The sequence below is a fragment of the Canis lupus genome, chromosome 18, assembly GCF_048164855.1.
Source record: "Canis lupus baileyi chromosome 18, mCanLup2.hap1, whole genome shotgun sequence".
Classification (NCBI taxonomy): Eukaryota; Metazoa; Chordata; class Mammalia; order Carnivora; family Canidae; genus Canis; species Canis lupus.
In genome coordinates this window covers 18,203,254-18,215,522 of record NC_132855.1, presented here as the reverse complement: position 1 = coordinate 18,215,522, position 12,269 = coordinate 18,203,254, and the positions used below count along the sequence as shown (strand labels likewise).

Genomic DNA, 12,269 nt, shown 5'->3' with positions numbered 1-12,269 from the left:
TAGGTCCTAAGGCAGACATTAGCCTGGTAACATAGGTCACTTGACTATATTGTGTCATCTCATCCAACCCAGTGTTGAAAAGGTGGAATGAAGAGGATTTTTCCCGCTTGTTGTTCTTATCTGTGTTATTTGTGGGATGCGGTGAGCAGCAGCCATCTGTGCTGCTTTATAGACACTGCTCTTCTACTCTAAGTCAAGATCCTTTGAACTTAAACTATGATGTCAGACTTAACAGAGTGTAAAGTTATGGCAGTTGAGGTTGCACTCCTCGTGGTTTTTGGTGGGGCCCAACAATACCAGAATTCACCAACCACCATCAGGTTTTTCACCCAGCCTTCTCCATGTCCATCAAGCCAGAGTTCCACATTTCAGGTAATAGCTTGTTGTTGAAAATGCTTCCCTTTCAAATTTGCTAATTCCATTGGCTCTAACCACTAAAACCAGCTTCAGATCAGTCCAAGACAATCCTATGAAAGCTTTTGTGTTATAAGTGTTTAATAATTATTTTGAAAATAAAATTTCAAATAAGTTTCTTGCTCATCTCCCCTGAAGTAAGAGACCTGTTTTTTCCAGATGAGTTGGGGGAAAAGAAGATGCATTTTCAAAGCTCTAAATCCACTGAATCACTAAAGTCTTATCGCTTGAGTAAATAATAAAGATAGGAGAATCTCTATGGAAACAGTACTGTTATTTGGTCCAATAATTTTACTTATTTCTAGGAGTTTATCTCCAGGGAATAGTCAAGTTTAAGGACAAATATCTGTGGACAGGAATATTCTTTATGACATTACAGTTGATTCTCATTATTCATGGTAATTGTGTTCTATAAAGTCACTGCAGACATTGAATTAGCAAACCATTGCTTCTAGAGGAAATACAAAGTTAGGTTCCTACAAACCTCTGTTCACATTTTGGTTGATTGATCAGTATATAGCTTTGTTTTATGAGTGTTTCTGTTCAAAGACCCCTTATTTAATATGTATTGTTGATTCGTTAACAGTGAACTCATGGCCAACAGCCAACAGTACTATAACTCATGCCTGAATGAAATTTACCTAACACATATACTTTCTCCATAAGGCACATCATAGCCTTCTTAGACTTAGGAACAGTAGACAGCACTACACTTGGAGGCACCTATAAACAGCAAAATCAATAACAAAATGCACAAAGCATGATGCTACATAAACACACTTGTGTATAGTATAAGAACTGAAGCAAGAAGGCAGATTGTCACCTTGTTTGACCTCCACTGGAATATGTATGTGTGACTCAAATTTTTCACCACTCTACACATGTCTAGAAGTGACTGCAAAAGTACCACAAGCATTGGTTTTAGGATTACAAATAAACTTTCCTGAGAAGGCAAATACACTAATAATGAGAATCGACTGTATTTATAACACTAAAATTTGAGAAACACAGTGTCCTCTATGTGAGCTTGATGCAACATCAATGGTCATTAAAATCATATTTTAAAGAGTATTGAATGATAATGGAAATACTCGTGATAAACGAAAAAAACAAGTGGAATACAAACCTACATATATTTAAACCAAATTGTGTTTGTATGTATATATATAGTATTTCACTGATTTTTATTTCTGTATAGTTTTCTGTGTGTTAGAAATACTCAGCAATGAATATATATTTTTATAATAAATAAATAATAGGTTAGTAATAAGTATGTTGTGTTTGCAGTCCAAGGTGAGATCATGAAGGAAGAAGGAGAGGACAACCTGGGAAATCATGACAGCAGCTTAGCACAGCCTGCATCAGACTCCTCAAGTAGCTCTCCAGAATCCCACTGGGAAGAAGGCCAAGAAATCATCCCAACTTTCTTTAGTACCATGAATACCAGGTATCCTATGCTTTTCTAAAATCAGTGACAGTTGGATACCAGCTTCCCTTCTGGAAAATCAGTCGTGGTGTGGTGTTCCTTTCAGGTGATGGCATATTCTAACAACAGAGGATATGGTATACCAACTCTCTGCTTTACTATTTACTTTGTTTGAAGCATTGGGAAATTAGATTGTGAGACTATACCCTGAACAAATTTTATCTTGCTTTGATAGATTATCTTTGGAAAATGATTTTATTGGACCATATTGTAATAGAAGAACAATCACTGAAATCAGGCCAAATTACTTGCTCTGCAGAAGGGCAGCTGTTTTCATGACTACCTCTGAACTGCATAGAGTGTTAATGCATTTTCATTCTTTCTCCTTCCGTATCACCAAATTGTTTAGCTTTAGTGACATTGAACTTCTGGAAGACAGTGGCATTCCCACAGAAGCATTCTTGGCATCATGTTATGCTGTGGTTCCAGTATTAGGTAAGATTAAATTTGTCTTAAATTCATTAGTCTCTAGAATCTGTCTCACTGCTGTTATTTTGCAGTAGAAATATCCTAAATTATATGTACAGTGAAATTACCCTTCTTAGCTACCTCTCCATATCACCAGCTACACGCAGTTAAAAACTGTATGACCTTGAGCATTATTGCAGATTTCCTTTTTTATTCCTATGATTAAATATTGACCGCAGAGTAGTGTAAGGAAAAAAGGGAATTTTGTTTTTGAGAAATCATACTTAAACAGCAAGAGTAAAAGTAGTTGAAGAAGAGACCTTCAAATCTATTGATGTAATGAAAAAAACTGATAAAAGAAAGAAAAAAAAATTTATCAGTTAAAACATTTTTTCAAAGATTTAAAAATTACACGTATAAATTCAAGTTCAAATTACAAATTTTTTATAGAGAGTGTGTAGAACCAGGCAACACTAATGTGTTGAAATTTGTTTTTTGACCCATTTGGCTATGCATCTTTTTTTTTTTTTTTTTAATGATCTTTATTTACTCATGAGAGACACAGAGAGAGAGGCAGAGAGAGACACAGGCAGAGGGAGAAGCAGGCTCCATGCAGGGAGTCGGACTTGGGACTCAATCCCGGGTCTCCAGGATCACACCCGGGGCTGGAGGTGGCACTAAACCGCTGAGCCACCAGGGCTGCCCGCTATGAATCTTTTTTAATTCATGTAAAAAATTTTTACATATCTCTTTTTGATATTGAGTTACAGCTTACGTAGAACTTAATTATTATGATTCAGTGAACTTTAAGAAACACACCTACCCCTATGTAATCCATATCCCTGTCAAGATGTAAAATGTTTTCATCACCCTAGAATGTGCCAGTCAGCTACAACTATCATCCAGCCCAAGGCAACTATTTTACTGATTTCTGTCACCATAGGTTAGTTTTGCCTTTTTTAAAATGTTATATAAGAGAATCATATTATTGGGATGCCTGGGTGGCTCAGTGATTGAGTGTCTGCCTTCAGCTCAGGGTGTAGTCCTGGGGTCTTGGGATCAAGTCCCACATCGGGCTCTCCACATGGAGCCTGCTTCTCCCTCTGCCTGTGTCTCTGCTTCTCTCTCTGTGTCTCTCATGAATAAATAAATTAAATATTTAAAAAAATATATTATCTACTCTTGCATCTGTTTTTTTCTCTCAGTATAATGTTTTCATCCTTAATTGTTACATGTATCAGTAGTTCATTCCTTTTTATTGCCGAATAGTATTCTATTAAGTGAATATACCACAATTTGTTTATTCATTCTTCAATTGATGGATGGCATTTGGGTAGTTTCTTATTTGGGACTATTATAAATGAAATAGCTCCGAATATTTTTATGTCTGTGGGCAAATTTTTTCATATCTTGAGTAAATATCTAGGAGTAGAATTGCCAATTTATTGGGTTCATCTATTTAACTTTATAAAAGTGATTGCACGATTATACACGTTCAACAGCAATGTAGGAGTATTCTGGTTGCTTCACATCTTAACTAACACTTGGTGGTATTGAGGTTTTTATCTGGCTATTTCTGTGAGTGTTTAGTGATATCATTGTGGCTTTAACTCGTGTTGAGGAGGAAGTAATTTACTGTTCTCAAGGTCCTTCTGGCTGGACCAAGAATCAAAACATGAAACAAAATAATAGAAAATCAAATTTAATTCTGTACATATGGAGCATCCACACAGACCGGAAATTCCAAAGATAGGCAACATGAGGCGCTTATGACATTCTGACCTAAGGGAAGGGGTAGGGGCCTGGGAAGGAGGATATGTAGTGGGGGAAATCATTAGTAGGAAGATGAGAGGAAATGGTTGGAAAACCGAGGTTGCCCTGTTATGCACATAAGTTTCTTATGTAAAGAAGAATCTGTTAATTGCTTTCTTCCTGGGACAGGCTTTCCTTTCCAATGTAAATTTAAGCAGTCCAGGGAAAGGTAAAGAACCCCCACCCAGTCTGCTGGGTTTGATTGCTTTTAACTCAAAATAATCTTCATGTTCAAGTGGCCCACCTTGGGGTGCCCTTGGCCTCTACACTTCCCCTGTGTCTAATGATGGTGGCATTTTTAATATAATTATTGGCCATTGCTATCTCCTTCATTGTGAAGTCTTTTCAAATCTTTAATCCATTTTAAATAGTTGATTAATGTTCTATGTTCTGAGTTGTAAGCATTCCATTGTAAAACTTTATTTTCCCTTCTATATTATTTTAGTGGCTTTGTTGAAAATCAGTGGACCTTTTAGGTGTGGGTCTGTTTTTAGACTCTGTCTTCTGTCCTAGTGGTCTGGTTTTTTTATTTTTTTTTTTATGCCAATACTTATATTGTCTTAATTACTGTGCCTTTATATTAAAGCTTGAAATCAGATAATATAAGTCTTTGAATTTTGTTGTACTTTTTCAAGATTTTGACATTCTAGGTCCTTTGCGTGTTCTTATAAATTTTAGCTTTTCAATTTCTATTTAAAAACCTATTGGGGGATACCTGGGTGGCGCAGTGGTTTGGCGCCTGCCTTTGGCCCAGGGTGCGATCCTGGAGACCCAGGATCGAATCCCACGTCGGGCTCCCGGTGCATGGAGCCTGCTTCTCCCTCTGCCTGTGTCTCTGTCTCTCTCTCTCTCTCTCTCTCTCTCTGTGACTATCATAAATAAATAAAAATTTAAAAAAATTAAAAAAAAACCCTATTGGGATTTTGATTAAGATTATCTTGAATTGGTAAACTAATTAGGAAAATGGTTACATCCTAAACAATTTTGAGTCTTCTAATCTGAGAGCATGCTGTGTCCCTCCATTTACTTAGGTCTTTTTTGTTTTCACAATGTTTTGTATAGTTTTTAGTGTAGAGGTCTTACACATTTTTTATTAGGGATAAATTTTGGAATTTTATGATTTTTAATGCTATTGTAAAAAATACTTCATTTTCCAGTTGTTTGTTCATAGCGTACAGATACAACTGACGTTTGTGTTTGAGTAGTTTTTTATAATCATGAGCAAGTTAATTTTATAAAATACATTTTCAACACTTATTGAAATTGTATTTTTTTTCCTGTACACATTAAATAGTAAAAACAAGAGAAAACTTTTTTTTTTAAGATTATTTATTTATTTATTAAAGAGAGACACAGGCAGGGGGAGAAGCAGGCTCTATACAGGGAGCCTGATGTGGGACTATCCGGGGACTCCAGGATCACACCCTGGGCCGAAGGCAGGCGCTAAACCACAGAGCCACCCAGGGATCCCTAGAAAACTATTTTTAAACTAATTTCAATAATATATAACCTGGTATATCCAAAATAATATTTCAACATGTAATCAGTAGAAAGAAATCATTAATGGGATTCTTTTTTTTTTACTGAGTCTTTGAAATCTGGTATGTATTTTGTGATGACAATATCTTTAGAAGCCTTTGGAACTTCTGTTTGGAAAATGATTTAAAAGCAAAAAAAAAAAGTTTGGGGAAGAAAAACATACTAAATTTTTTTTACTATAAAAATATTTTCCACTTAAAAATTGCTTTTTCAAAGATGTTTCAATTTTTTCTTCTAGACAAACTTGGCCCTACGGTGTTTGCTCCTGTTAAAATGGATCTTGTTGGAAATATTAAGGTGAATATACTAGCATGTCTCTATGGAAACATATTTGGAGGGAGTAGTGCATGAAACTCATTCAGAAACACATGATTATTAAGTTTTATACTCAAGATGAAAAGTATAGACTGCTGTGGGAAAGGTTCTGAGACATAAAAATAAAAACTTTAAAAACAGTATTTTAAAGCCTTGAGACTATTTAATTCTAGCTTAAGCCTCATAAGGATTCTCAAACAAAAATATATTACCTTGAAAACATAAAGAAGAAGGTAAAGAGGCTTAATTATTTTGATTTCTTAGAGGCTTGCTTGACAAGCTTTTCAGTCTCAGTACTATACTGATTTGCTTGATAGCTTTAGCATTTTTAACTTAGATTGTTTTCCCTGCTTTTCCTGCAGAAAGTAAATCAGAAGTATATAACCAACAAGGAAGAGTTCACTACCCTCCAGAAGATAGTGCTGCACGAAGTGGAGGCTGATGTAGCCCAGGTTAGGAACTCAGCTACAGAAGCCCTCTTGTGGCTGAAGAGGTGAGGCCGCTGGGATGGGGCAGCAGTTGAAATCCAGCTCAGTTGAAATGCTACCAGCAAAAAAAGTATTACGCAAAGATTACTTCTGAGTGGAGGATCTAACCCAATAGCCTTTTCTTAGAAGGCCTGATGAATAGAACACCAGCTCTTTTTTTTTCTTCCCTTCTGATGAACATTGTTAATATTAACAGTGTATCTAAGATAGGAATCTTAAAGGATGATAGAGTTGACTGGTTCTCTTTAAGTCAGAGGATCACAAACTTGAGTAGCATCCAAATCACCTGAAGAGCTTTCTGAAGAACACGGATTGCTCCACTCCAAACTCAGACTTTCTGACTCAGTAAGTCTGGAGTGGGGCCCAGAATAAGCACTTCCAACAAGTTCCCACTGGTCCTGGGACCACATTTTGGAAACCACTGTTTAGGTAGATCAGATGAGGGTCTAGAGCAAACTAAAAGGAAATGACAGGGATGAAAGTCAGAAAGGACTGCCATGTGATTTGACCTGTTTGCTCCTATATCCAAGAAATTATTGAAGACACTGATGTCTGCCATTTTTTTATACCTGTTCAATAGAAGTGAACTTTGAAAATAATATTTATTCCTCTTTTTTGTTTTAGAGGTCTCAAATTTTTGAAGGGATTTTTGACAGAAGTGAAAAATGGTGAAAAGGATATCCAGACAGCCTTGAGTAAGTGTCCTTTACATTTTGATCAGTCCATTGAATAGGATGTGGAATGGAGACCCCTAGAGGAGGAGGCAGGGTATAGGGGAAAATTTTTACTTTTCTGGAGTTGATTTTATTTCTTTTCTATTTCATTATTATTGTTTCTTATATCCTCTGTTTAAAAAAGAACCCATGAAACAGTGACCTACTAATATAGAGCTAACTTATTAAAAATTAGTATATCTTAAAGAAGAGCTAAATTAATGGAGAGCCATCTCTTAATATGAAAGCCTAATATTTTTAAGAAGTGAGTTCTTCCTAAGTTAATCTTCAGATATAGTACAGTTCTCTAAAATCAATATCCCAAGAGAAGCTAGTTTTAAAGATCATAACAGGGAGGGTTTCGGGGAACACTGGAAATTTGCTCTGGAGTGATATAAAGGGTGGGTCATCATTGTCATCATCTTGTACTCCTCAAATGCCTTGTGTTTGTAGTGGTAGAGCTGAGACCGGGATGAAGGCCTTGGTCAAAGGTCATCCTGTATCTCCAGCATCTTATAATTAATGCAGGAGCTGGAACCTTATAAGGTGCTTAGTAAATACAGAGTGGATAGTAGATAGATGGACCTATCAGATCAGTTTTGGAAAACATTAGAGACTTGGGAGCATCCTCCGAGTGCTCCTGACAGAGTGGCTGAAATCTCATTCTTTGCCTAAAAGAAATTTTCCCAGCATGGGCCTTGAGGCAGGAGGGTTGGAAAGTGGGTGTTGAAATTACATATTATTTTGAAACCTTACATTATTGTGATATAGAGAAGCACATGGTCAAGCTCTAAGTAGCCATAATTTTATTTTATTTATTTATTTTTAAAGATTTTATTTATTTATTCATGAGAGACACAGAGAGAAAGGCAGAGATGGAGAAGCAGGCTCCATGCAGGGAGCCTGATGCAGGACTCGATCCAGGACTCCAGGATCACGCCCTGAGCCAAGGGCAGACGCTCAACCACTGAGCCACCCAGGCGTCCAGTAGCCATAATTTTAAATAATGAAGTGAATGAATTAGATGCCTCTGTTGTAGAAGGTGAGCCAGTATTCACTGTAGCATTTTGTTGGTGTCAGGAGTGAGCTCTTCCTTATGTTAATCTTCCCCCTTGGCCGTGAGTCTTGAGGGGTTCTGCCCCCATGTGACTTTCTCAGGCCTTCCTATCTAGAAGCTTGCTGATGTGCCATGAAACAATAAAACTGGAGATTTTTTGTGACACTTTATGAAGAATTTAGACAACTTAATCCTCACGTCAGTCCATTTTTACAGGCTGGGTAACCAAAATTCTGAGGGATTAAAATATATGCTAAGGCCATGAAAGATCTAAAGCAGAATCACTTTGGGCCCATTGCCTCAAAAGCCCTCATTTTTCTCACAAAAGTTCTTCTCCATTATCCCTAGACTACCTGTATTTTGGGAGCTTCTTATATATCCCTGAATTTCTAGGACAGGCCATTGTATGTTCCCCATGTGTCCCGATTTCAGTACACATGTCCTGAAGTATATTTACTATAACTATTGATGCCTCCTCATCAGTGTATCGATGGAGCTTTATGACTTAAGGAATGATTAAGATCTTGGACTCTCTGGAATCCACCACTTGATAGCATTGTGTCCTTAGGCAATTTACTTGACCTTTCTGTTTCCTGGTTTCCTCTTCTATAAAATGGGAATGATGATACCACTTCCCTAAAAATGTTGTAAATATTAAATAGGTTCATGCATGTAAAAAAGATTAGTAGAGTAGTAGAGTGCTATATAATAAACACTTGATAGAGGCTAGCTTCTCTTTTTTATATTTTCATCATCATGACACAAGAAGTTGATAACCTGTCAGAAAATGAGGTTTGTTTGCTCCAAATCAGAAATGAGAAGTTTACAAAGCTCTGGTGCCAAGCCAGAAATTTCTCTCCAGACTAACTACTTAGTGTAGAAATTTCACCCTGAGAGGAAGACTCCTCTACTGCAGGAAATACAGAAGCTCTGGGATTCAGCAGTGTGCCTGGTAGGTTCCACCCTTCACATGATGCTGTTTTGGTACGGCTGTCTGTGTGAGGGAGCAGGTGAATACTGACCTCACTCACCCCTCCACCGGAGCAGAGGCAGAAGAGAACCCAGCTGCTTACTGGTCATACAAGTAAAAAGAAAAGCTTGGCCCCTGAGGTGGGGAGGCAGCTGAAAATATCCTAATTCTGCCCTTTTTTTACCTCTCCCCCCCCGCGCCATCTTTTTACTTGATTTGGAGTCTGGACCCTTCTGAAGAGAGAGGAGACCAGAAGGGGAAATGATGCTTCAAAACCAAAATAAGCACAATCTCAGCTTTTCCTTCCCTCTCTTGCCCTTCAGCACTATTTTCAATCAGAGGGAAAAGAGGGCTGTAGACTTGAGGATTTTCATCCTGGTGTTCAGGATTATTTCAGAAGTTTTCATGATTTAAATCATAGTTTTGCTTATGGGGTCCCTAGTTTCCTGCTGTTGTTCAGTGTAAAGAGAAGTCCCTCTAGTCACCCACCCTCCCTCCAGATGCAGACAGGACAAGCTTTGTGGAAACAAATGTAGCTTCATAAGAAGTGTTTACACATTAACTACTTAGAATCCATAGGCTCCTCCATGCAGATTTCTTCTGAGTCAACAGCTTCTCATCTCATTTTTCAATCATGGCCTTTATAAGTAGAACTGATACCTTATCTAAAATGAAGGAGTTTAGAAATGTAGGTAAAAGAGAGGGTTTATGCCTGTATTTATATAGGCAAATTAGCTTTCATATTTTAGGTTCTAAAGTTGAATATGAGTTATTTTTTTAGAGCACCTGGTGTAGGAATGAGATTAGGTTCTTGAGAAATATTTAATCTTCCAAATAGTCCTTTTTGACAATGAGTAAACTGAGGTCTAGAGGATAAGTACCTTCCGTAGGGTCTCAAATCTAGATCAGTGGTTCTCAAAGTGGTCCAAAGAGAACGTCTTTATCATCTGAACACTTATTAGAAATGAAGGCTGCTTGGGCACCTGGGTGGCTCAGTTGGTGAAGCATCCACCTTTGGCTCAGATAATTATCTCAGGGTCCTGGGATGGAGCCCCACGTCAGGCTCCCTCCTCTGTAGGGAGTCGGTTTCTCCCTCTCCTCCCCATTCTTATTCTCTCTTACTATCTCTGTCTCTCTCTTAAAGAAACAAAATCTAAAAGAAAGAAAGGTGAATGAATGAATGAATGAATGAATGAAGGCAGGCTGCCAGGCCCCACCTAGCACCTGCTGATAAAAACTCCCCAGGGATGGGACATGACAATCCATATTAGTAAGTCCTTTAGGTGATTCTAATCCATGTTAAAAGTTTGAGATCCACTCATCTAGAACTAGGACATCGAAGCTAACCTGTCACTAGGCTACATTTTGATTATTTGAGAATTTGATTGCTTCTGAGTGATTGATGAATAAACTGGAATAAAAGTGCTGAGGTTAGTGCCACAGCATCAGTTAATTTTGCCTCCTTTTCATGATAATTAGCTAGTTCTCCAGTGACAGAAAATTTTTCCTAACTTAGGAATAGCAAGATAGTAGGGATGAATTAAGGATAAACCTTGACTGACACTCCCAAATTTGAAAACACTGCTTAAGAAGGATTTTGAGGTAAACGTTCATAAAACTTGTATAACCTTAATGGCCTTGAAAATGGAAGGTGATATATATAAAAAATTCTAAATGACACAATGGAAACCTGACATCTCTTAGGAGAATGTATGTATAGTCATTGTATTGCTGAAGTTCTTTGACCTAGAATGAGTTCCTAGCATCTGAAAGAGGCCTTAGGCTTTATACTGCCCCCTTTTGCATTTGAACCATCGCTTGCATTTCCTATCATGATTAGAATGGACTATTTTGGGTAGTCTCATGTCAAGAGCTGCTCTGAACCCTTAAATGTCCTATGGCATTCTCTAGAGTTCATTCTAAAGGAAGAGATAGGTCCACAAGGCAGATATGTTGAATGGTCCACCCTATAGCTGAGCCCCTCCATTCGCAGATGCCACATCAAAAAGAGCTTTTGGGAAACCTCCCTGTAAGTAAAAGGCAGAATAGTTGCTCAGGCATTTCAGGCACCATTGTACTGAGTGTTAACACGCTCTGCACTGTCCCCTCAGTGGGACAGCATATTACTACACCCCTCACCTCAGGATGATTCCATAAATGTCAGGTAAACACTGACCCAACCAAGATCTCTAGCATACAATGGGAAAATTTGTAATAAGATGCTTAGTTATGTATTTAATGTAAACGGCTTTCCCAGACAAAGAGAACTGTGTGAGAGAGCTAAAGTCAGAATTCATCTGCTATTTACAATCAAATTATAACTTGACTAGTTTTTCTTAAAATACCGTGGAAAAGGAATCAAGTCAGGCCCTCTCCCAAACTACTCAGAGCATGTGCCTTTCTTGAACCGCAGACTTGGCTTATAATACATGTTTTTGTCTTGATAATGCCTAAAGTTAACAAAGGATATATCTTGGTACTTGTTTCACTGCTGTCCATTGGTTATTGATTTGCCTTTTCTTCATACAATTCACTTTGCCTGAAACTTAGTCACTATTACAGAATTCAGTACTTTTCTAATAGCTCAGGTTTTTTTATTATTATATTTCAGACATTTAGCAAATCTCTACCACTTGACAAATACATAAAACAGTTTGATGCTCTACCCATGTACCATCCCTTGACCCCATTATTCCTTCCATTCTCCAGAGAAGATCTTCATCCTGAATTTGCTATTTATTGTTATATAACACATGTTTTTATACTTTTACTAGATATTTATGTGTTTATAAATAGTATCTAGTACTTCACGTTTTAAACTCCTATACTTGGTGTCACACTATATACACTCTTTTTCACTCAGTATTCTTTTTCAGATCTATTCACTTTCAAACCTCTCCTGGTTCCTAATTGTTGCCAAGGACTGCCTAGCATAGTTCATTGCAGAGCTGAGATGAGTGTCATCTCCTAAACTCAGGGAATGATTGATTCCACCTTTCCCGGCTTTGCTTATCTACTTCCCAAGCTCTGCTAAAATTTAGATTTGCATTTCTCCTTTGTCTTCTCT

General features: G+C 37.5%; 1 protein-coding gene across 6 annotated transcripts in view; it reads left to right on the top strand.

The window, feature by feature from the left end:
* Positions 1–12,269, top strand: part of PLEKHA8 (pleckstrin homology domain containing A8) — a 57,296-nt gene that overhangs the window by 30,969 nt on the left and 14,058 nt on the right. For all 6 annotated transcript variants that reach the window (XM_072783620.1, XM_072783618.1, XM_072783619.1 and 3 more), the window contains exons 8-12: positions 1,702–1,861; positions 2,250–2,335; positions 5,898–5,956; positions 6,337–6,467; positions 7,087–7,157. In XM_072783620.1, coding sequence (XP_072639721.1) covers positions 1,702–1,861; positions 2,250–2,335; positions 5,898–5,956; positions 6,337–6,467; positions 7,087–7,157 — 507 coding nt within the window. The remainder of the gene's footprint in view (positions 1–1,701; positions 1,862–2,249; positions 2,336–5,897; positions 5,957–6,336; positions 6,468–7,086; positions 7,158–12,269) is intronic.